At 42.4% G+C, this 26,187-nt stretch overlaps 1 protein-coding gene across 1 annotated transcript in view; it reads right to left on the bottom strand.

Annotated features, from left to right (window-relative positions):
- Positions 1–26,187, bottom strand: part of PKD1L3 (polycystin 1 like 3, transient receptor potential channel interacting) — an 88,464-nt gene that overhangs the window by 32,777 nt on the left and 29,500 nt on the right. The window contains 9 exon segments of the mRNA XM_064383251.1: positions 588–822; positions 922–1,114; positions 2,365–2,545; positions 3,361–3,560; positions 4,733–4,929; positions 13,562–13,708; positions 20,591–20,769; positions 21,676–21,777; positions 24,295–24,525. Of these exon segments, the coding sequence (XP_064239321.1) occupies positions 588–822; positions 922–1,114; positions 2,365–2,545; positions 3,361–3,560; positions 4,733–4,929; positions 13,562–13,708; positions 20,591–20,769; positions 21,676–21,777; positions 24,295–24,525 (1,665 nt within the window).

Raw genomic sequence — 26,187 nt, 5'->3', positions numbered from 1 at the left:
TTTAAGTTTTTTGTTGGTTGTTTTTTTCAAAGTAGTCTAGGTTGTTGGTTTGTTACTGGTTACTGTCCTCTTCGCTCCCAATCCTCTTCTGCCATGCTTCTTAGTTTTTTCTGTGATGAATTACACATATCCCTAACAAACGTCAGTGTGCCTTTTTTTTTTTTTTTTTTTTTTTTTTGAGACAAGGTCTCATTCTGTCACCCAGGCTGGAGTACAGTGGTGCAATCACAGCTCACTGAAGCCTCAACCTCCTGGGCCAACCAATCCCACCTCAGCCTCCCAAGTAGCTGGAACTACAGGAGCACACCACCATGCCTGGCTAAGTTTTTGTAATTTTTGTAGAGATGGAGTTTCATCATGTTGCCCAGGCTGATCTTGAACACCTAGACTCAAGCAATCTGCCTGTCTTGGCCTCCCAAAGTGCTGGGATTACATGTGTGAGCCACTGCGCACAGCCTGGTTTGCCTATTTGTTTTTTGATGTTTATGATACATTGTCAAAACCACTAGGCACTTTGGATTGACACCAAGGGACCTCAGTTTCCCAAACTTCTGCAACTCCAGTGGTTCTTCCCATTCCTCACATACCTTTACTGGCTGGCTGATGAGGACATCTTGAAGCACTGATAAAATAATTGAAATCATCCAGCTGGTGGCTTGGTCTTTGTTCAATTCCAAGCTATAAAGTGCTGTAAAGAAGGCCGAAGCCAGGCTAGTGAGACCCAGTAGGAGCCAGCAGAATGAACTCAACCATTTGGACAGGCCATTAGAGATGGGCCTTTTTCCTTCTTCTGAGCTCAGGATGGCAAAACTGGTGACTTCCCTGAAGAACAAAGTTGAAGGAATCATCTCATACCCACCAGCTGAGAGAGAGGATGAGGAACACTACAGGGGATAAAGAAGGCTTGGTGTGGTGCATTACCTGAATGGCTCTTGCTCCGTGGGAAGCATGTGTGTTTCCAAGAATTCCTGGAGTTTTTGAAGATGGCTGGCTGCAGCTAGGAGGTCACAAGTCTGGTGACCCTGGGTGAGACCCAGAGTGCCTAAGTGAGATTTTAGCCTCTGTAGAACTCTACACAGGTAACAGCAGAAATGATGGTGGTTTTCAGGAACAACTGAAAATATATTTCAAGTTGATACTTTCACAAGCAGATTTCAGTAAGTAGCAATTAGTGGTAGAGATGAGCAATTCATTAATTGATGATGAGGCTAAATTTTCCCACTACTAGCAGAGATTGGACTGTACCCAACACTTGCAGTATTACCATCTTCTCTGAGGATACTGGTGAATTTTAACAACTGTAAAATTCTAAGCTGATCTGAAGACTTTTAAAACCTTACTGACTCCTTCGCCAGAATGGCAGTACATGTGACCTATACTAGTACCCAGGAGACTCAAATTGTTTTGAGGATCCATAGATTGTATCATCTCACCATCTCATGAAAGAAAAAGAATGATAAGTTTCAACAGCCTTCAACAAAGCAGATGGGATATGTGGGTCTAATACACAGAATATTTTTTCTTTTTGTTTTCTTTTTGAGATGGAGTCTTACTCTGTCGCCCAGGTTGGAGTGCACTGGCATGATCTCGGCTCACAGCAATCTCCGCCTCCCAGGTTCAAGCAGTTCTCCTGCCTCAGCCTCCCAAGTAGCTGGGATTACAGGTGTGTGCCACCATACCCAGCTACTTTTTGTATTTTTAGTAGAAACGGGGTCTCACCATGTCGGCCAGGATGGTCTCGATCTCCTGACCTCGTGATCCACCCACCTTGACCTCCCAAAGTGCTGGGACTTACAGGCATGAGCCACTGCGTCTGGCCCAGAGAACATTTTTCCTGTATTTTTTTTTTTTTTTTTCTGAGACGGTGTCTTGCTCTGTCACCCAGGCTTAGTTGTAATGGTGCAATCTTAGCTCACTGCTATCTCCGCTTCCCAGGTTCAAGGATTCTCCTGCCTTAGCTTCTATAGTAGTTGGGATTACAGGCATGTGCCACCATGCCCAGCTAACTTTGGTATTTTTAGTAGAGACAGGGTTTTGTCTTGTTGGTTAGGCTGGTTTTGAACTCCTGACTTCAGGTGATCCACCCGCCTCAGCCTCTCAAAGTGCTTGGATTACAGGCATGAGTCACCACGCCTGGCCTGTGTGTGTGTGTTTTTTAAATCCTGTACTTTGTATCACCAGATAGATTGTCTAGACGCCATCAAGGAGAACAAAGCTATCAGCTCTATATTAGAGCTTAAGGCAATTAAAACAAGCAGAAGGTTGTATCAGGCCTGTCAGTTATGAATGAGTAAGAAAGAAAGAGACAGGCAAGGGAGTGGGAGGCAGATGGAACATTCGTTACTCAAATCTACTGAAGTTTACCAAGTGCACAGTGGTGCTCTGCCTGCTGATGACAGCCTTGACCCTCCAAGTGAGAAGACAGGAGGCTGGATAAAAGTTCCACCAGCTTAGTAATGCTGCAAGAACTCCATGACGGTTGTTCACACTCTGAGAGTAGGTATGTATGTCTCCTGAGCAGGAATTGCACAGTCTCCCTTAATTCCTGAATATAGAACCAAGATGAGAAAAATCAGCCTGTTTTTCATTAACCCGGGATTTGTAGCAATTACAGGTGGTAAGGCTGTTTCCTTTAGTCAAAAGGGGATCTGCTTAGCATGAAGAACCTCAATTTTTCATGTTCTCTCTAATTTTTCAGAAAGCAGTCACCTCATAGCTCACAGTAGCTGCAATACCAGTTTTATGAGAGAATACAGAATGAAAAAAGAGACAATTTGATCAAACATCAAAGACTAAAACAAGGCCAGAGTGGTACCTATGCACACCCACTCAGTCCTCAGAATACTTCACGACCAAGAGTAAAAGCTAAAGATGTGGTTAATCACAGCTCAGGGGACAAGAACTGGGAAAAATAGGTTACAGGTAAGAGGACCCTGACAGCCTTCCATGAGATTCTTCCCACTGCTCTCTTTCACTGTGTGGGGAAGGAGAGCATGTAATTCATCTGTAAAATTTGATACTAGCTGGGCAAGGTGGCTCACGCTTGTAATCCTGGCATTTTAGGAGGCCTAAGTGGGAGGATGGCTTGAGCCCAAGAGTTTGAGATCAGCCTGGACAACATGGTGAAAACCTGTCTCTATAAAAAAATACAAAATTTACCCAGATGTAGTGTCACATGCCTGTAGTCTCCACTACTTGGGAGGCTGAGCTGGGAGGATTGCTTGAGCCTGGGAGTCTGAGGCTGCAGTGAGCTGAGATTGCACCACTGCACTCAGGCCTGTGCAACAGAGCCAGACCCTATCTCAAAACAAACAAACAAGCAAGCAATAAAAATAAAATAAAATTTGATACCAAACTTACCTCAACTACCATTGTGACAGAGAGAGGCTCAACAGAAGCATCTAAGAGGCAGGAGACCTGGTTGGGAGGAAAGCGGGGCACAGTCTCCTGTGGCTGAGTCAATGGGAAGAGCCGCCCAATGACAAGATTGATTGGGAAGAGGATGACAGCAGTGTGGATGCTGATGAGCAGTTCAGACCAGGCCACAGCAAATGTACCCACTGAAAGGAAAGCATGACATCAACTTTTATCTTCAACTATTAAAATAATCTCAAAGTCATTCCTCTCCTAGGTTTAACTATTTATTGAGGAAGCTAACTATGTTTATCTAGGAATAAAATTATCATGGCAGTAAAGATCATGTTGTATTCCTAATACTGCTTCATTTGTTAATGAGTGAGAACACTGAAAAAATCTGTTAGAATATTCTAATGTTTTGGGAGGCTGAGACGGGTGGATCACGAGGTCAAGAGATTGAGACCATCCTGGTCAACATGGTTAAACCTCGTCTCTACTAAAAATACAAAAATTAGCTGGGCATGGTGGCACAAGCCTGTAGTCCCAGCTACTCGGGAGGCTGAGGCAGGAGAATTGCTTGAACCCAGGAGACGGAGGTTGCGGTGAGCCGAGATCATGCCATTGCACTGAGACTGGGTAATTTATAAAGAAAAGAGGTTTAATTGACTTACAGTTCTGCATGGCTGGGGGAGCCTCAGGAAACTTACTATCATGGTGGAAGGTGAAGAGGAAGCAAGGCGCCTTACATAGCAGTACACCTCACATGCTGTACAAAGCAAGGCATCTTACATGGTGCAGGAGAACGAGTGACAGGGGAACTGCCACACACTTTTTTTCCCCCTGTGACAGAGGCTGGAGTGCAGTGGTACAATCTTGGCTCACTGCAACCTCCGCCTCCTGGGTTCAAGCAATTAAACCATCAGATATCACGAGAACTCACTCACTATCATGAGAAAAGAATGGGAGAAACTGCCCCCATGATCCAGTCACTCCCAGCAAGTCCCCCCCTCCAGCACTGCGGGGATTACAGTCGGACGTGCAGTCACCTCCCAAGTCCCTCCCCCAGCGCTGCGGGGATTACGGTTGGACCTGAGATTTGGGTGGGGACACAGAGGAAAACCGTATCACACAACATGATTCTGTTTCTAATCCCGAAAGTAATGAGAGCGGAGTTTAGTAAAAGTATTGCATAGTAGGCTGGGCATGGTGAGTCATGCTTGTAATTCCAGCATTTCAGGAGGCTGAAGCAGGAGGATCACTTGAAGCCAGGAGCTCTAGACCAGCCTGGGTAACAGAGTGAGACCCTGTCTCAAAAAAAAAAAAAAAAAAAAAAAGATTGCTTCTGCTTACTACCCACATCAGGGCTCATCCATACTTTGCTCATCTCTCTTGCCAGTGTTGCCATTTATCTTCCAGAACATAATGCTGATGACCATGTTGCAGAGGAGCAGTGTCATGCAGCAAGACAGCCGCTGGACTCTTGTAAACAGGTTCCAGGGATGCCGAGTTGCAACTGAAAGCCACAGATAATCCTGGGTGAACTTTTCTACAATCATGGAGGAAAACAGATGTCTGAAAAGAGAAATCAGAAGAGGAAATACATGAGATTTTATTCTAAAAGTGCCCCAGTTTAAGATGTGATTTGTCCAGCAACAAGTGACACAGCAACTCCCAAGCCTCTATTCAACACTGAATATATTATATTCAGATAACATAATTCTTTCACCATTACACAAATGTGTCCATGTAAGATTCTTTTGTTATTTTAGGACAAAAAGTTTAGGATAATTTTTATGGTATCCAAGTTTAAAATTAAAAATGTTTTAGCTTTATGAGAGTTTTGGTAAATATTTTACTCTTCAAAAGTTTACATTAAACTTCTATTCAAAATAGTTTGGTGAATTCATACTCTGAGCACTTTCTCTATTCGAAATCTGGAGGAACTACAAATAATATATAAAAAGAGAGGAGGACCAAAATGACTTCGCTGGGCTTAAACACAAAATAAACATCTGAGGAAGACATGCAGAATAAGAAAACAAGATGGTGAGAGGGAGGTAGAAGCCACAGGATTACAGAGCTCTAGATCTGGAAGAAAGTAGTACAAAGGTTGGAGTTTGACTTTTGTAGGGTAACTGAAACTAAAAATGTTTCACTGGGTGCAGGAGAGGGAGAGACAAAGCCAACTTCACTGCTAGAAGCCAGGGTTGAGCCTGGAGCTCATGAAAGAATACTTGAAAGCAAAAAAACCTCTGTAGGGCTACACATTTGTAGTAATAAGGTGAGAAAAAAAGAACAGTCTCACGACCAGAAACTGAGTCAAGAGATCTACTGGCTTATGCCAAGGTCTGCAATATTCCTAGTTTCATAAATTTCATTGAAGAATAGGAGCTCCAAAATGCCATATAATACCGTAAGGCCTAGTCCTAAACTAGAGATGTGAAGGGTTAGAATGAAAACAGTAGCAAAACCAGTCAGAGATGGTGTTTGTTGTGGGAGGGGTGGAAGGGATGGTGTGTGTGTACATGGAGGTGCAGTGGTAGGGAGAGGAGTGTGAGGGAGAGGGAAAACAACAATCCAGCTCAAAAGAAATTAATTTAATGGGGCAGTGTGACAAGAACTTTGAAGTAAATATTTCAGGTTGCTCTAAGTGAAGGAATAGGCCAGGTGTACTGTCTGGCCCCTGTAATCCTAATGCTTTGGAAGGCTAAAGCAGGAGGACTGCTTGAGGTCAGGAGTTTGAGATAAGCCTGAGCAACATAGGAAGACCCTGTCACTACTTTAATATTTTAAAAAATATTTAAAAACTCACCAAGTATGGTGGCACACACCTGTAATTCAAGGAGATTAAGGCTGCAGTGAGCTGTGCTTATGCCACTGCACACCAGCCTAAGTGACAGAGACACTGTCTGAAAAAAATGGAAAAGGAATAATGTTGACTTAAGTCTAAAATATTATGAAAAAAACCAGACATCATATAAATTAAAAATCTTGGCTGGGCATGGCAGCTCATACCTGTAATCCCAGCTCTTTAGGAGGCTAAGGTGGACGGATCACATGAGGCCAGGAATTTGAGACCAGCCTGGCCAACATGGTGAAACACTGTCTCAACTAAAAATATAAAAATTAGCTGGGCATGGTGGTGCATGTCTGTAATCCCAGCTACTCGGAAAGCCAAGGCACGAGAATCACTTGAACCTCGGATGCGATGCAAAGGTTGCAGTGAGCTGAGATCATGCCACTGCACTCCAGCCTGGGCAAAAGAGCGAGACTGTCTTGAAAAAAAAAAAAGGAAGGAAAAAAGAAAAAAAAGGAAACAAATAAAAGTCTTGAAACTAAAAAACGTGGACTCTCAGCAAGGAGGAAGTGAAAGCCAACACAGAATTGTCAATCGCCTTTCTGAATGTTGAAGGCATTACCCAACATGCATACAGAGTCCCTTGGTAAATAGTTGGTGACTTATTAGCTCTAGGCATTTCAGGAAATCTCTGTTCAATAAATAGCTAGTCACTAAGCTACCTGAGCAGAAACTTCAGTTTCCACACACAACAAGGAATACAGACTTTACAGAATTCATTCAGAAAAATCCCTAAGCAAACCAGCAAACAGCAACAAACATTAAAAACAATGAACTCTAGAGGAGGGGAAGAAAATCTGTCTTCCAGAGTTGCTAGATTTTGTTATTTAAAATGTCCAGTTTTCAACAACAACAACAAAAATCACAAGATATGCAAGATATGCAAAGACACAAGAAAGTATGGTCCTCACATACAAAAAACAAAAAACAGCAGTCAACAGATTATCCTTGAGAAAGACACCAAATTTACTAGACAAAGGCCTTAAATCAGCTATTTAAAATATATTCAGAGAACTAAAGGAAACTATTTTGAAAAATTGAGAATGTTTCACCAAATACAGAATATCAATGAAGAGAAAATTTTTAAAAATCAAATAGAAACTCTCAAGTTGAAGAATACAAGTGAAATGAAAATTTCACTAGAGAGATCTGAGCAGGCAGAAAAAAGAATCAGCAAACCTGAACATAGGTAAGGTGAAATGATTTATTCTGAAAAACAGAAATAAAAAATAAAGAAAAATGTACAGAGTTTCAGACTACTGTAGAATACCACCAAGTGAACCACCATAGGAGTCCCGGAAGAGGATAAAGAGGCATAAGATTTAAAGAAATGGTTGAAAATTTCCCAAATTCGATTAAAGATTATCATGTATCTAAAAAGCTCAAAGAACTTCAAGTAGAATAAACTCAAGAGATCCGCTTGTACACTTCATAATATAACTGGTGCAAGCCAGAAACAGAGAGAATCTTGAAAGCAGCAAGAGAGATGCAACTCATAATGTACAAGGCTCCTCAATAAGATTAACAGCTGACTTCTCATCAGAAATCATGGAGAACAGGAAGCAATGAGATGACACACTTTAAGTATAGGAAGAAAAAGGTTGTCAGTCCAAAATTATATATATAGCAGAACTATTCTTCAAAAATGGAGAAGTAAGCATCCTTATTTTTCTATTCATTTTTCTTTATAGATACATATACATGTATATGTATATTAGCATCAAGGAGAAATTAAGACACTTCAAGAGAAATAAAATTGAGAAAATTATCTCTAATAATCCTGCCCTACAAACTAGACAGTAACTCAAAACCACAGTAAGAAATAAATAGTAGTAAAGGTAACTACATAGGTAAAGATAATAAACAAAATGTGGCGTATATGAACACACACACACAATGGAGTATCATTTCGTTTTTTTTTTTGAGACAGTGTCTTGCTCTGTCACCCAGGTTGGAGAGGAGTAAAGAGGTGAGATCTCAGCTCACTGGAACCTCCATCCCATCTTCCCACCTCAGTCTCCTGAGTAGCTGGACCACAGGTGCACACCACCAAAGCTGATATGGTTTGGCTGTATCTCCACCCAAATCTCATCCTGAATTGTAGTTTCCATAATCCTCCCCTCTGTCATAGGAGGAATCAGGTGGAGATAATTGAATCATAGGGTTGGTTTCCCCCATCCTGTTCTTGTGATAGTGAGTTCTCACAAGACTTGATGGTTTTATAAGGCACTTCCCCCTTCACTAGGCACTCATTCTCCTTCCTGCTGCCACGTGAATAAAGATGTGTTTGCTTCGCCTTCTGCCATGAGTGTAAGTTTCCTGAGACTTCCCAAGCCATGCTGAATTGTGACTCAATTAAACATCTTTCCTTTACAAATTACCCAGTCTTGGGTATGTCTCCATAGCAGCATGAGAATGGACTAAATATAACACCTGGCTAACTTTTTGCATTTTTTGTAGAGATGGGGTTTTGCCAAGTTGTCCAGGCTGGTCTCGAACTCCTGAGCTGAAGTGATCCACCTGCCTCAGCCTCTCAAAGTGCTGGGATTCCAGGTGTGAGCCACTGTACCTGGCCTGTCATTTGGCTTTAAAAAGGAAGGAATTTTGTTTTTTTTGACATGGAGTTTTGCTCTTGTTGCTCAGGCTGGAGTGCAATGGCACAATCTCGACTCACTGCAACTTTCGCCTCCCAGGTTCAAGGAATCCTCCTGTCTCAGCCTCCCAAGTAGCTGGGATTACAGGCATCCAAACCACACCTAATTTTTGTATTTTTAGTAGAGATGGGGTTTCAGAACATTGGCCAAGCTGGTCTTGAACTCCTGACTTGTGGAAATCCATCTGCCTCGGCCTGCCAAAGTGCTGAAATTACAAGTGTGAGCCACTGCACCCAACCCCAAAAGTAAGGAAATTCTTGCACATGCTATAACACTACTGAACCTTGAGGACAATGATAAATAAAATAAGCCAGTCACGAAAAGACAAATACCATATGGTTCCACCTATATGAGGAATCTGAAGTAATAAAATTCGTAGAAATAGAAGAATAGTTGCCAAGGGTTGGAAGGAGGAAGAAACAGGAAGTTGTTTAATGGGTGCAGAGTTTCGGTTTTGCAAGCTGGAAAAGTTCTGGAGCTCTGTTGCACAACAGTGTGAATATATATGCTACTACTGAACTGAACACTTAAAAATGGTTAAGATGGTAAAATTTATGTGCTTTTACCATAATTTAAAACTTTTTTAAAAATAGCATAAACAGGCCAGGTGTGGTGGCTCACGCCTGTAATCCCAGCGCTTTGGGAGGCCGAAGCAGATGGATCACTTGAGGTCAGGAGTTCCAGACAAGCCTAGCTAACATGGTGAAACCCTGTCTCTGTTAAAAATACAAAAATTAGCCCGGCATGGGGGCATGTGCCTGTAATCTCAGCTACTTGGGATGGGAGGAGGGCAGGAGAGTCTGTTGAACCTTGGAGGCAGAGGTTGCAGTGAGCCAAGATCAGGCCATGCACTCCAGCCTAGGTGAAAGAGAGAGACTCTGTCTCAAAAAAAAAAAAAAAAAAAAAGCATAAACTAGATATATAGCTTGCAACTTTTCTGTCTGCCTTCAAAAATAGCTACATGCAGCGGTGACTATGAATCTAGGTGATAGACACACAGTGCATGAAGAGGTAATTGGTATGACAGTAGCACAAAGGAGTGGGAAGGGAACTGAGCTATAGGAGTGAAGTTCTTGTGTACCATTGAAATTAAGTTGATATTAATCCAGCTAAGTTGTCATAAATTAGGATTTATAATTGCCCGGGAAAGCATGGAGAAAATAATTTAAAAATATATAGTAAAAGATATCACAAAAGAATACAGTAGACTAGAAAATATCTATGTAACACAAAGAAGGCAGTGATGTTCATTTGTAGATTCTATGCCAGTAGGTGTGGGTAACTGTTGAACCCCATTTGTGATGAAGCTAAAAAAGGTAGTGATAAAAAAATAGAAACCAAAATGATACAATAGAAAACACATATAGAAAACAAATAGTAAAATGACAGATATAAACCTCACATTATTAGTAATTATATCAAATGTAAATAGGTTAAACTCACAAATTAAAAGATAGAGATTGGCAGAATCAACCAAAAAACCCCTAATCCAACTATATTATGTCTACAACAGACGTAATTTAGACATGAAGACACAAATGAAATGAAATTAAAAGGATGGGCTGGTAGTGAAGGCTCCCGCCTATAATCTCAGGACTTTGGGAGGCTGAGGTGGGAGGATCATTTGAGGTCAAGAGTTCGAGGCCAGCCTGGCCAACTTGGTGAAACCCCATGTCTACTAAAAATACAAAATTTAGCCAGGTGTGATGGCACATGCCTACGGTCCTAGCTAGTTCGGAGGTTAAGGCAGGAGAATTGCTTGAACCCAGGAGGTGGCAGTGAGCCAAGATTACACCACCGCACTAAAAAGATGGAAAAATGCAAACAGCAATCAAAAGAGAACTGGAGTGGCTATACTAAGATAAAATATACCTCCAGACAAGAATTATTCCTAGACACAAAGGACATTTTATTAAGGGGTCAATCTATTAAGAAGATAAATTCACCTGGGCTCATTGTCATCTTACAAGCCAAATGGAAGTGTCGCTAGCCAGCCAAATAGCTGTCACAGTGTTTCTGCTTAGGAACTGCTTGACAAGAAGAAGACAATGTATTAAAATCTTCAAAGTGTTAAGGGAAGGATAGCAAAAAATTTCTATCCAGCTAAATAGCTAAACTAAGAGTCGAGAGTAAAGATGGACACACACGCCTCTCATTAGAACTATTAAAAGAGCTACTTTAACAATAAGAAAAAAGCCCAGAGTGATGGTGTCATACCTCTATTGGAAACACAGAAATTAAACGGATAAAAAAATCACATTTCAACAATAAAAATGAATATATTTGAATTAATAAATATACCTATATATGTTTTAAAAATACTAGAACTCGTTGGATGCAAAGGTGTTTGCCTGTAATCCTAGCTATGCAAGAAGCTGAGGTGGGAGGACTGCTTGAGCCCAGGGGTTTAAGACCAGCTTGGGCAACACAGCGAGATCCTATCTCAGAAATCAAAACAAAACAAACCTGGAACTGTAACAGGCATACGGAAGGGAAACTGTATTCACTATCTCTTAAGTTTTCATCAAGGAGAGAAAACTTCTACCAGTTTATTCCTAGACACAAGCAACACACAATTTAAAATACGTATTTTTTGTTTGCTTTTGTTTTGGAGATAGGGTCTCATTCTGTATTTTTTTTCCACTTCCTGCTTGATGAACATCCATGTTTTTTAGTTTCAAAGACTATTTTCAAGGCTTTACTCCTTTGCACAGTCTGGAGTGCAGTGACACGATCTCAGCTCACTGCAGCCTCCACCTCCCGGGTTCAAGTGATTTTCCTGCCTCAGCCTCCCCAGTAGCTGGGACTACAGGAGAACACCACAGCACCAGGCTAATTTGTGTCATTTTGATAGAGAGGGGGTTTCACCATGTTGGCCAGGGTGGTCTCTAACTCCTGACCTCAGGTGATCCACCCATCTCAGCCTCCTAAAGTGCTGGGCTTACAGGTATGAGCCACTGTACCTGGCCCTTCTCCTTAAATCTTATTTCCAAAGTTAGTATATAAAAGGCCAAAGCCCCCACTTAATTCTGTTGAACTGCCCATTCTGGAAGGAGACAGCCACCCTGTGAAAAATGACACTCTTCTGAGGCTGCTGCGGGCGCCATGCATAGGTGCTTTGCTGACAGCCAGCGCCACCTGCTGACCTTGTGAGAAAATCATTTTTGGAAATCTAACAGAGAAGCCCACAGATGAGTAGAGACCCAGTTGGGATGAACGAGCCCAAAGGAAAACTCCCCGCCATGGCTTCACTCAATTTCTGACCCACAAAACCAGGAGAAAAGTAAAATGGTTGTTTCAATCCACTGAGTTTGGGGAGTAATTTGTTACACAGCAATTGTAATTGGAGCAGATCTTGATAAAGAAACACACATTTCTTGCTGTTCCGGACATCCTCACTACTCAATCACACAGATCCCCATCTGTGTGATTGGGTTTCTCTCTTGTCGCTGAGGCTGGAGCACAATGGCTTGATCTTGGCTCACTGCGACTTCCACTTCCCCTGTTCAAGCCGTCCTTCTGACTCAGCCTCCCAAGTAGTACAGGCGCACACCACTATGTCTGGCTAATTTTTGTACTTTTGGTGGAGATGGGGTTTTGCTATGTTGGCCAGACTGGCCTCAAACTCCTGGCCTCAAGTGATTCGCCTGCCTCAGCCTCCCAAAATGCTGGGATTACAGGTGTGAGCCACCATGCCTGGCCAGGACATGGTGTTTGGGCCTCTTGTAATCATCTTGTTCCCATAAGGAAAAAGCCAACAGCCCTAATATTGAACCAGAAAACTGAAGGGAAGAAGAGTATCAGGTGGCAGAGGTATATTCTCCTAGGCATATTCTCATCTTTAGCATTCAGGAGACACAGAAAGATACATGGATACCTAGAAAGATACAGAAGTAGATACACACATTATACTGTTCTCCTGGTCTGTGAATTTACCAGTATACCACATTGCTCTAATTATTTTGGTTTACTAGCATCTTTGTATTTTTTGAGACGGGGTTTTGCTCTGTTGCCCAGGCTGGAGTACAGTGGCCCAATCTTGCCTCGCTGCAACCTCTGCCTCCCAGATTCAAGTGATTCTCATGCCTCAGCCTCCCGAGTAGCTGGGATCACAGGCGTGCACCACCAGGCCTGGATAATTTTTTTTATTTTTAGTCAACACAGGATCTTGCCATGTTGGATAGGCTGGTCTCGAACTCCTGACCTCAAGTGATCCCCTGCCTCGGCCTCCCAAAATGCTGGGATTGCAGGTGTGAGCCATGGTGCCTGGCCAGTTTACTAGTATCTCTGAAAATCAGTTGAAGGCTACAGCCCTCTCACACTTTCCTCTACGCTTATGTTTTGTCCTCGTATTTGCATCATGGAAGTAGTGGTATCCTTTTTATATTCCATTGAGGGATTGTTTTATTCCCAGATATCTTAGTAAATTATTTATAAATGATTCTCTAGGTAAGCAGCTTCAGAAAATAATGGCAACATTTTTAAGTTCTATACTTGTCATGCTTCTGATTTTTAAGATAATGGTTACACCATTTACAACCACAACAGTAATGCTAATGTATGTTTGAAATAATATATTAATAATTTGCATTGAAAACAATTCAATTAATAGTGAACATTTCAATTAATAGTGAACAATTCAATTAATAGTGAACATCAGTATTCACTGTTAATAGTAATTTTCCAACAGTACCTAAAGGAAAAGAGCTCTCTCTTTGAAACTGGTATGAAGACTCGGTCAAGCTCACAATCTCCAAGGTCCACAGCCAGCCAGCAATTGCACAGGAAATGCCATTTCCTCTTAACTGCCATGTCACAGACAGTTACTTGGGTGACATACCTATAGTAAAATGAAGACAGTCATGTTAGGGAGGTGGGCTCGAATCAGTTGTTTGTAGTAAGACGTAATAGCACCGTTAGTAACTATTCAAGTAAACGAACTGTTTCATTGCAAGGCAAGAACTAAGGAAAGAAAGGAGAGTAGAGGCCAGACACGGTGGTGTGCGTCTATAACCCCAGCACCTTGGGAAGCTGAGGCAGGTGAATTGCTTGAGCTCAGTAGTGTGAGCCCAGCTTGGGCAACATTGCAAAATCCTGTCTCTAAAAAATATATAAAAATTAGCTGGGCATGGTGGTGTTCGCCTGTAGTCCTAAGCTACTTGGAAGGCTAAGGTGGAAGGATTATTTGAGCCCAGGAGGTCAAGGCTGCAGTGAGTTGAAATTGCAACACTGCATTTCAGCTTGAGTGACAGAGTGAGACCCCCACTCCATAAAAAAAAAAAAAAAAAGAAACGAGAGTAGATCTTATCCTTCCCTTCCCAACTAACTTCTAAGGGAGTTCATATATCAGACACCAGACTTCAAACTTTTCTCACCTATATACTTTTTTTTTTTTGAGACAGAGTCTTACCCTGTGGCCCAGGCTAGAGTGTAGTGGTACAATCTGGGCTCACTGCAACCTCTGCCTCCTGGATTCAAGTGATTCTCCTGCCTACAGGCGCATGCCACCACACCCGGCTAATTATTTGTATTTTAGTAGACACAGGGTTTCACCATGTTAGCCAGGAGGATCTTGATCTCTTGACCTCGTGATCTGCCCGCCTCGGCCTCCCATAGTGCTGGGATGATAGGTGAGAGCCACTGTGCCCAGTGTATATGTATTTTTTATAACCTTTCTCTGTCCTGTATGTGACAGTGGCTTGCCACATTTTCAAATATCCCATCTGCCTCTCTTTCATCATCCCGGGTACAAATGGGGCATAGTCTTTAACGTTTACATCGATGACTTCTCACTCTACTTAGTCTGGCCTCATTTCCACTTCACTGAGGCAAAGGCCCTGAGATTTCATCCTTTTCCCAGCCACAGTGTTTTATCACTAACTTTTCCGCAAACTTCAGCCACTCACACACTTGTCTTCACCTGACTGTTCAACTTATTGACTTCATCTCACAACTAGTCAGCAAACCTCCTGCTTCACTGTAATGATGGTATTTTCTCCAAGGGTCTGTGTTTAATGTCATGAAACCACTTAAATTGCCCTCGTGAAAATCTTCATTTTAGTTGAACATTATTTTCTGTATTGGGAATATAGACTCCTTTAAACCTAAGGTATTTCTGGGGACTGTCTCATTGAAGCAGTTTATGAAACAACAGGTGACTAAGCTGCATTTGATTCAACTAGACAGTGCATTTTATACACTTAAAACTGTCATTATAAAGCAAAGTATGGGCCAGGGTTGGTGACCTGTGCCTGCAATCCCAGCATTTTGGGAACCGAGATGAGTGGATTGCTCGTGCTCAGGAATTCGAGACTAGTCTGGGCAACGTGGTGAAACCCCATTTCTATAAAATACAAAAATCAGCCAGGCATGGTGGTGCATGCCTGTGGGCCCAGCTACTTAGGAGGCTGAGGTGGGAGGATCACCTGAGCTCGGGAGACAGAGGCTGCAGTGAGCTGTGATCATGCCACTGCACTCTACCCTGGGTGATGGAGCCAGATCTTGTCTCAGAAAATAAGAAGGAAAAAAAAAAAAAAAAAAGCTAAGTATAATAAAAGTAGAATAAAACAATACAGAAGAAAATATTCATTTTCTAGTCCCAGGCTTTTTATGCATCAATTGTAACTTTTATTCTCATATTCTTTCAAATGTAAGAAAAAGTACAGAGTCTAATGTGTTAGGAAAGTCACTATGATTACCAGAAAGATTATGGAAAAAAGCTGTCTTTTGCTAAAAAAAAAAAAAAAAAGTAGTAGTCTTTCGCTTTTCTGTGCTTTCCAAGTTGTCTGCATTAAAGCACCGATGTTACTTTTGCAATTAAAAAATAAAAACAGGCCAGGTACAATGGTTCACACCTGCAATTCCAGCACTTTGGGAGGCCAAAATAGGATTGCTAGAGCCCATGAATTTGAGACTGGCCTGGGCAACACAGGGAGACTCCATCTCTATAAAAAAAGAAAAATTAGCCAGTGTGGTGGCATGCATCTGTAGTCCCAGCTCATTGGTGGGCTGATGTGGGAGGATCATATGAACCCAGGAGGTTGAAGCTGCAGCGAGCCATGATCATGCCACTTCACTGCAGTCTGGATAACAGGGGAAGACCTTGCCTCAAAAATAAACAAACAAAAACAAGAAAAGAAAATCAAATGGAGACTAGAGAATGCCTTCAAAAGAGCTTTACGGGCTGGGCACAATGACTCATGCCTGTAATCCCAGCACTCCAGGAGACTGAGGTGGGTGGGTTGCTTGAGGCCAGGAGTTTGAGACCAGCCTGGCCAACATGGTAAAACCCCACCTCTACTAAAAACACAACAACTAGCTGGGTGTGGTGGCACACACCTGTAGTCTCAGGTACTTGGGAGGCTGAGGCACGAGAATCGCTTCAACTTGGGAGGCAGAGGTTGTGGTGAGCTGAGATTGCACCACTGCACCCCAGCCTGGGTGACAGTGCAAGACTCTGTCTGAAACAAAACAAAACAAAAAGAGCCATGATACCTGATACGAAGCTCTAGAGGTGACACATAATCCTGAGAATTTAACTGTAACAAATATTTATTGTTACAGTATTAATTGTAATTATTAATTGTAACAAGTGTTTATTCAGTCCCTCTATAATCCTGGCATTGTACTAGCTGAGAATAGAATACTAATAAGACAGTATCTTTATCCTTGAGGGGCATGAAATCACCGTGAGCTAAAAAATAATAGTATTATAATCAAAGACTACATATAGAATTAGGATTGATATAAACCAGTGCTAAGAAATTGCGAGAAAAGTAGAAAATACTACATCAGTAGAAATTTCTTTGGGTGCTTTCTCTAAGAGTTAAATTTCAAAATTATTTTGCTATAATTATGAAATAACATCCATCATTAAAATGTTTCAACATACCTAAAAGTACACTGAAGAAAATTTTAAAAATTTATAATCCTACTACCTGGAGATAACTATAATAATTTGTTACATATACTCTAGACTTTTTCCTATACACATACTTTATTTTTCACTTTTTTATTTTTTTTTGAGACAGAGTCTTGCTCTGTTGCCAGGCTGGAGTACAGTGGCACAATCTTGGCTGAAGGCAACCTCCGTCTCCTGGGTTCAAGCAATTCTCCTGCCTCAGCCTCCTGAGTAGCTGGGACTGCAGGTGCGGGCCCCACGCCCAGCTAATTTTTGTATTTTTAGTAGAGACAGGGTTTCACTATGTTGACCAGGCTGGTCTTGAACTCCTGACCTCAAGTGATCTGCCCGCCTCGGCCTCCCAAAGTGCTGGGATTACAGGTGTGAGCCACCACACGTGGCCTTTTGTGAGCATTTTAAATTTAAGCCATTCTGATGGGCGGCTCGTGCTCTGTCATTTTCATTTCCTGATGACTAACCATGTTGCACATCTTTTCAAGCGCTTGCTATACATTATTCGCCTTTACAAATAAAACTGGAAGGATAGTTTGCTAGCTGGTTTGTGCGTACTGGAACAGAATGGAAGCAGCGGGGAAGTTATTAGGTTTTATTGGCCCAGTGGCTGGTCTATCTAGCCTAGTGGAAAAAACTTATTTCACTAATAAATGTAAGCAGACTGCACGCTCTTTACAGGCGGGCAACATTTAGCAACAGATTCTTTTGAGGGCCTGAGCCTTAAGACTTCTACTCCATTTTTCTTTTTTTCCCCCAACTCCAAGGAATCGGTAATCTTCATTTTTAATTAATTGTATCATCTACTTTCTCTAGCACCTCTCCTCATTCTGAGTGCTGCTGAAGGAAGATGCTGAATCATTCAAACCTAACACGTGTTAGGTTCAAGGACTTTATCATCATCTGTTTATTTCTCTAATTCCCTAGGCACATCTCACATGGTACTTCTATTCTTTCTCCTTAAGATCTTGACATTTTTCCCCCACCCCAAGACAGGGTCTTGCTGTTGCCCAGGCTGATGTGCAGTGGTGCAGACATACTCACTGCAGCTTCAACCTCCTAGGCTCAAGTGATCCTCTCACTTCAGGCTCCTGAGTAGCTGAGATTATAGGTGCACACCACCATGCCTGGTGAATTTTTTTGATTTTTTTTTTTTTTTTTTTTGTAGAGGCAGGGTCTTCCTATGTTGCTCAGGCTGTTCTCAAACTCCTGGCCTCAAGTGATCCTCCTGCCTCAGCCTCCCAAAGTATTGGATTACAGGTGTGAACCGCTGCACCCTGCCCTTAAGCTCTTAAGTTTGACTATCAGTAGACAGTTGTTTACTAAAGTTAGTCTTTAAGGATGTGTTTCATACTTAGAAATACTTTTAATTTGTGGCACTTTCAGGCAATATTTCGTTGGTGTTATTTGCTGCATACAATCATGGCAGTTAATAAACAAAATTAGAGAAAACAAAGCGTCTATTATTCTACCTTCCAAAAAAATTGTATTATTAATTTCTCACGCTTCATTCCAGGGCTTATTCTTTTTTTTTTTATTGCATTTTAGGTTTTGGGGTACATGTGAAGAACATGCAAGACTGTTGCATAGGTGCATACGTGGCAGTATGATTTGCTGCCTTCCTCCCCTTCACCTATATGTGGCATTTCTCCCCATGCTATCTCTCCCCAACTCTCCACCCCCCGCTGTCCCTCCCCTATTCCCCCCAACAGACCCCAGTGTATAGTGCTCCCTCCCTGTGTCCATGTGTTCTCATTGTTCAACACCCGCCTATGAGTGAGAACATGCGGTGTTTGATTTTGTGTTCTTGTGTCAGTTTGCCGAGAATGATGGTTTCCAGGTTCATCCATGTCCCTACAGAGGATGCGAACTCATCATTTTTGATGGCTGCATAATATTCCATGGTGTATACGTGCCACATTTTCCCTGTCCAGTCTATCATCGATGGGCATTTGGGTTGGTTCCAGGTCTTTGCTATTGTAAACTGTGCTGCAATGAACATTCGTGTGCATGTGTCCTTATAGTAGAACGATTTATAATCCTTTGGATATATACCCAGTAATGGGATTGCTGGGTCAAATGGAATTTCTATTTCTAGGTCAAATGGAATTTCTATTTCTAGGTCCTTGAGGAATTGCCACACTGTCTTCCACAATGGTTGAACTAGTTTACACTCCCACCAACAGTGTAAAAGTGTTCCTATTTCTCCACATCCTCTCCAGCATCTGTTGTCTCTAGATTTTTTAATGATCTCCATTCTAACTGGCGTGAGATGGTATCTCAATGTAGTTTTGATTTGCATTTCTCTAACGACCAGTGATGATGAGCATTTTTTCATATGTTTGTTGGCCTCATGTATGTCTTCTTTTGTAAAGTATCTGTTCATATCCCTCTCCCACTTTTGAATGGGCTTGTTTTTTTCTTGTAAATCTGTTTTAGTTCGTTGTAAATTCTGGATATCAGCCCTTTGTCAGATGGGTAAGCTGCAAAAATTTTTTCCCTTTGAAATCTGGCACTAGACAAGGATGCCCTCGCTCACCACTCCTATTCAATATAGTACTGGAAGTTCTAGCCAGAGCAATCAGGCAAGAAAAAGAAATAAAGTGTATTCAATTAGGAAAGGAGGAAGTCAAATTGTCTCTATTTGCAGATGACATGATTGTATATCTAGAAGACCCCATTGTCTCAGCCCAAAATCTCCTGAAACTGATAAGCAACTTCAGCAAAGTCTCAGGATACAAAATCAATGTGCAAAAATCACAAGCATTCCTATACACCAATAACAGACTTAAAGAGAGCCAAATCAAGAATGAACTGCCATTCACAATTGCTACAAAGAGAATAAAATACCTAAGAATACAACTAACAAGGAATGTAAAGGACCTCTTCAAGGAGAACTACAAATCACTGCTCAACGAAATAAGAGAGGACACAAACAGATGGAGAAACATTCCATGTTCATGGTTAGGAAGAATTAATATTGTGAAAATGGCCATACTGCCCAAAGTAATTTACAGATTCAACGCTATCCCCATCAAGCTACCAATGACCTTCTTCACAGAACTGGAAAAAAAAACCACCTTAAACTTCATATGGAACCAAAAGAGAGCCCACATAGCCAAGTCAATTCTAAGCAAAAAGAACAAAGCGAGAGGCCTCACACTACCGGACATCAAACTATACTACAAGGCAACAGTAATCAAAACAGCATGGTACTGGTACCAAAACAGAGATGTAGACCAATGGAACAGAACAGAGGCCTCGGAGGCAACACAGCATATCTACAACCATCTGATCTTTGACAAACCTGACAAAAACAAGCAATGGGGAAAGGACTCCCTGTTTAATAAGTGGTGTTGGGAAAACTGGCTAGCCATGTGTAGAAAGCAGAAACTGGACCCCTTCCTGACACCTTACACTAAAATTAACTCCAGATGGATTAAAGACTTAAACATAAGACCTAACACCATAAAAACCCTAGAAGAAAACCTAGGCAAAACCATTGAGGACATAGGTGTAGGCAAGAACTTCATGGCCAAAACACCAAAAGCATTGGCAACAAAAGCCAAAATAGACAAATGGGACCTAATCAAACTCCACAGCTTCTGCACGGCAAAAGAAACAGTCATTAGAGTGAATCAGCAACCAACAGCCAGGGCTTATTCTTTGTAGACAGCTTGAGAACTTAAATCTAACAGTCATTTGTTACTATTCGGCTCAAAGATTTACTGTTTTTATTGTGGTGATAAGCTTTCTTCTCTCTTAGATCCACAAAGAAACAGCAATAGTCAACATGATACATGTGCTCACCAGGAAGGACTGAGGCCAGAATTGTCATGCCAGAGCCGAAGGCTGTGCAGTTCCCCTAGAGAGGAATGAGAGGTGAGAAGGAAGACATCCAGGCCCCCTCGTTCAAAGACTGTCTTCTGGGGGTCACAAAGGTGATGGGGCTCACTCCGTCCCTCTGATCCGTAGAGGGTGATGACAACCTATAATGAGACAGGGAAAGGTAAATATAGGGAGTTTTAACATGATTCTTTGGGTTTACCCATAAGGAGAAAGAGGAAGACGTAGAAAACTGTATTTAGACTAAGTCTTTCAGATCTTAGACAAGCATAGAGAGCTCTTCATATGTATAGTCTTTTTTTCTGAGATGAAATCTTGCTCTGTCACCCAGACTGGAGTGCAGTGGCGCGGTCTCGGCTCACTGCAACCTCCACCTCCAGAGTTGAAGCAATTCTCATGCCTCAACATCCTGTGTAACTGGGATTACAGGCATGGGCCATCACCCTCAGTTAACTTCTGCAGTTTTAGTAGAGAAGAGGTTTTGCCATGTTGGCCAGGCTGGTTTCAAACTCCTGACCTCTGGGGACTTGCCTGCCTTGGCCTCCCAAAGTGTTGGAATTGTAGGCAGGAGCCCCCATGCCTGGCCCACATGTACAGTTTAGAACTATAAAATACCCATCTCTGATCTTTTTTTTTTTTTTTTTGAGATGGAGTCTCACTGTGTCGCCCAGGCTGGAATGCAGTGGTGTGATATCAGCTCACTGTGAGCTCCGCTTACTGCAACCTCTGCCTACCAGGTTCAAGCTATTCTCCTGCCTCAGCCTCCTGCGTAGGTGAGATTACAAGCGCTCACCCCCATGCCCAGCTAATTTTTGTATTTTCAGTAGAGACGAGGTTTCGCCATGTTGATCAGGCTCGTCTTGAACTTCTGACCTCATAATCTGCCCGCCTCGGCCTCTCAAAGTTCTGGGCTTACAGGCATGAGCCACCATGCCCAGCCTCTGATCTCTTTTAAAGTGCTATTGGTTGCCAGGATATCACCAACTCAGAGTGTATCTCATGTGGCAGAAGACACGACGCAATGAGGGAAGAACATTTTTCTCATTAACCTTAGCTGTTGTAGCAGCCCTTCTTCGGTATCCGGTGTAGACCTGAATAAGGTAGTGAAACTGAGCGCTGGGGTCATTATCAGCCAGGACAGTAACCTTCACCTGCAAGAAAAGCAGAACTAAGCAACATACCAGGCCTCCACTTAGTATAGCTCCTGCCTCCAGCTGAGGAGCAAGAGGAGGCACTACCGCAGGTGTGGCAGCACTAGAGAAAGCAGGGCAGACGTGTGGTCAGCAGACAGACACACCAGCAGACCTAAGCCACTAAAGTGGGGATGAGGCCTGAACCTCCGGGCCGGTGCCTCTCAAGTGAAATAGTCAGAATCACCTGACCATGTCTTGGGCTTCTAAATCCTCCCACCTCCCTCCCACTCAGGGACGGTCACCACATAACAGAGAAGGCCCAGCTATATTTGCATTTCAGATAAACTATGAATGATTTGGGACATGCTTACACTAAAAACACACTATTTGTTTAAAATGCAAATTTAACTAGATAGCCTGAATTTTTTTTTTTTTTTTTTGAGACGGAGTTTCGCTCTTGTTACCCAGGCTGGAGTGCAATGGCGCGATCTCCGCTCACCGCAACCTCCGCCTCCGGGGTTCAGGCAATTCTCCTGCCTCAGCCTCCTGAGTAGCTGGGATTACAGGCACGCACCACCATGCCCAGCTAATTTTTTGTATGTTTAGTAGAGACGGGGTTTCATCACGTTGACCAGGATGGTCTCGATCTCTTGACCTCGTGATCCACCCGCCTCGGCCTCCCAAAGTGCTGGGATTACAGTCGTGAGCCACCGCGCCCGGCCCTGAATATTTACTGATACTGACAACCCTGAACTCAGGGCAACAAGAAATGAACACCTGGCGTATTCTAGAATTTCCAAGTGCAAAACATAGGAAGAACATACACATGGAAAGAAGATATTGTCAAAAAAAAATCTTTTTTTTTTGAGATGGAGTCTTGCTCGGTCGCCCAGGCTGGAGTGCAGTGGCACAAGTGAACTAAGATTGTGCCACTGCAACCTCCGACTCCTGGGTTCAAGTGATTCTCCTGCCTCAGCCTCCCGAGTAGCTGGGATTACAGGCATCCGCCACCATGCCCAGCTAATTTTTATATTTTTAGTAGAGATGGGGTTTCACCATGTTGGCCAGGATGGTCTCAATTTCTTGACCTCATGATGATCTGCCCACCTCGGCCTCTCAAAGCGCTGGGATTACAGGCATGAGCCACTGCGCCCGGCCAATGTTTTTGTTTTTATAAAGATTCCATATAGGTTTCTTGCATATTATAGTTACATTTTTACTTTTTTTTTAGACAGAGTCTTGCTATGTTGACCAGGCTGGAGTCAAGTGGTGTGTTTTTGGTTCACTGCAACCTTTACCTCCCTGGTACAAGTGATCCCCCCACCTCAGCCTCCTAAGTAGCTGGGATTACAGGTGCCCACCATCACGCCTGGCTAATTTTTGTATTTTTAGGAGAGATGGGGTTTCACCATGTTGGCCAGGCTGGTCTTTAACTCTTGACCTCAAGTGATCCACCAGCCTTGGCCTCCCGAAGTGTTGGGATTACAGGCGTGAGCCACTTTACCTGGCCAGTTACATTAAATTATAATTTGACTTACATATAACTTACTTTCTTTTTTTGAGACATAGTCTCATTCTGTCAGCCAGGCTGGAGTGCAGTGGCACGATCTCGGCTCACTGCAACCTCCTTCTCCTGGGCTCGAGCAATTCTCCTGCCTCAGCCTCCCAAGTAGTTGGGATTACAGGTGTGTGCCACTACAGCTGACTAATTTTTCTATTTTTAGTAAAGACAGGGTTTCACCACGTTGGCCACACTGGTCTTGAACTCCTGACCTCAGGTGATCCACCTGCCTTGGCCTCCCAAAATGCCAGGATTACAGTCATTGAGCCACTGTGCCCTGCCAACTTACATATAACTTTCACATATAATGTATAAAGTAGGATAAAGTTGCATTTGACTCCAGTTAAGCTCTCTAGGTGTTTTCTTTTCTTTTGTTTTTTTTTGTTGTTGTTGTTTTTGGAGACAAGGTCTCTGTTGCCCCGGCTGGAGTAAAGTGGCACAACAATAGCTCACTGCAGCCTCAAGCTCCTGGGCTCAAGTGATCTTCCCACCTCAGCTACCCAAGTAGCTGGGACTACAAAGATGCACCACCATGCCAGGCTAATTTTTTTTTTTTTTTTTAATTTTCAATGAAAATTTTTTTAATTTTCAATGAAAATTTTTTTAATTTTCATTGCTATGGTGCCCAGGCTGGTCTTGAACTCCTGAGCTCAAGTGATCCTCCTGCCCCGGCCTCCCAAACTGCTGGGATTATAGGCATGAGCCACTGCACCAAGCTGGTGTTTTCTTTTGGCTCATTCCTAATCTAAAATGAGTCCCACAACGGTCCAATCTTGGATCCAGAAAAAAAAAAAATAGAAAAATTTCTTAGGTCTTGAGACAGTGGACATGAAGATAAATTTAAGTTTCACTTGAATTTCTATGCCTCTCAGTACTGTGCCACTGGCTTCTTTTGACAAAGGTATGTTTTTTTTCCCATGTAATTTAACATAGTCAGTATCACGGCGGAACTGCTGGACTCCAAGTCTCATTACCTTCCGCATATCTGCTTGATCCTTCCTCCAGGCCCACACAACTGTGATCATGTAGAATCCTAAAAGGCTGGCCAGCAGCGACACCCCAACAGGATTGCTGGTCACGCGAAGGAAGAGTATGATAGTGTCTTCAACATTCACAGTCCTGGGCACGACGAGGAAGTCGCTGGCAAAGAAGGTCAGGTGGTTACAGAGACACTGTGTCCTCAGAATTGTGCTCTGTGGCCCAACCTGGAATTAGAATCAAGATGTTGACTCTAGTCGGATAGAGTGCTAAGGACGAGCCAGACATAAACACTGGCAATTTAGAGATGGAAAGAGATGCTTAAATCTCTCACTCACTGCTGGTCACGGCGTATACTGGTATAACCAATGTGGAAAGCAATTCAGCAACACCTAGTACAGCTGAAGAAGCACCAACTCTTCGAATCCTGCAATTCCAGTTCTGAATGTATATATGTTCTAGGGGAACTTTGCACATGTGTATAAAGATCTACTAAAAGAAGTGTTTTGTCACCTTTGTTTATAATTACCAAAAACAGGAAAAAACTTACATGTTTAGTAACAGAACATACAAATTAATAAATACCTAAGTAGGCAGAGGCAAACTAATGGAATTCTATACAGCAGTTAAAAATGAATGAATTAGCCAGGTGTGGTGGCTCATACCTGTAATCCCAGCACTTTGGGAGGCTGAGGCAGGTGGATTACCTGAGGCTAGGAGTTTGAGACCAGCCTGGACAACATGGCAAAACCCCATGTCTACCTAAAATATAAAAATTAGCCAGGTGTGGTGGTGCATGCCTGTAGCCCTAGCTACTTGGGAGGCTGAAGCAGGAGAATTACTTGAATCCAGGAGGCAGAGTTTGCAGTGAGCTGAGATCATACCACTGCATTCCAGCCTAGGTGACAGAGCAAAACTCCATCTTCAAAAACAAATAAATAAAAATGTAAAAAATGAATGAATTAGAGGTAGATGTATCAACATAGATAAATGCTGAGTAAATATAAAACGCATTAAAGAGATATGTACAGTACAGTGCTATTTACACAAAGCCTGAGAAGCATGCAAAAGACTTATCTATTCATTGTCTGTTTCCCTCTCCAGAATGTAAGTTCATGAGGATATTGTCTTGTTCACTGCTTTATCTCTAGTTCCTAGACTTGGGCATGGCATGTAGAAGATACTCAATAAATGCTTGCTGACAGAATGAGTACCCACACAAATTCAGACAACTAGTTACCCTTTGGTGGAAGGGAAGGAAGGAGAGAGATTAGGGAGGGCTACACAAAGGGCTTCAATTATTCCTGAAATTTTTAAAGATAATCTGAAGCTGAGGAAAATATGAACTTTAGTAAAGTTGAATGTGCATTCAATGTTTTTTATATTATTTCTTATGACTTTCCATATGTCGGAACATTTCTTCCTAATATTTAAAAAAAAATGTCAGAAGGTGATTACATGGAAGCTACCAATTCGATGTTTGGTTTCGTGGATGAAAAGCCTAAAGTACTGTCATTACTACTTATTTGCATGGCACAGAGTTAAGTCCCGGAGGCCCAATCTAGTCTGCCCTTAGCAGAACTCTTGGCCGGGCGCGGTGGCTGATGCTTGTAATCCCAGCACTTTGGGAGGCCGAGGCGGGCGGATCACCTGAGGTCAGGAGTTTGAGATCACCCTGGCCAACATGGTGAAACCAGTCTCTGCTAAAAATACAAAAAATTAGCTGGATGTGGTGGCAGGTGCCTGTAATCGCTGTTACTTGGGAGGCTGAGGCAGCAGAATTCCTTGAACCTGCGAGATCCTGCCAATGTACTCCAGGATCCGGGAAACAAGAACGAAACTCCGTCTCAAAATAAATAAATAAATAAATAAAAACCTCTTGTGCTGTA

The sequence above is a fragment of the Aotus nancymaae genome, unplaced genomic scaffold (genome assembly GCF_030222135.1).
Source record: "Aotus nancymaae isolate 86718 unplaced genomic scaffold, 86718_ANA_hifiasm-v0.15.2.pri h1tg000030l, whole genome shotgun sequence".
In the NCBI taxonomy this organism is placed as follows: domain Eukaryota; kingdom Metazoa; phylum Chordata; class Mammalia; order Primates; family Aotidae; genus Aotus; species Aotus nancymaae.
Note: the sequence above shows the minus strand (reverse complement) of the source record. Positions and strands in the feature narration are given on the sequence as shown.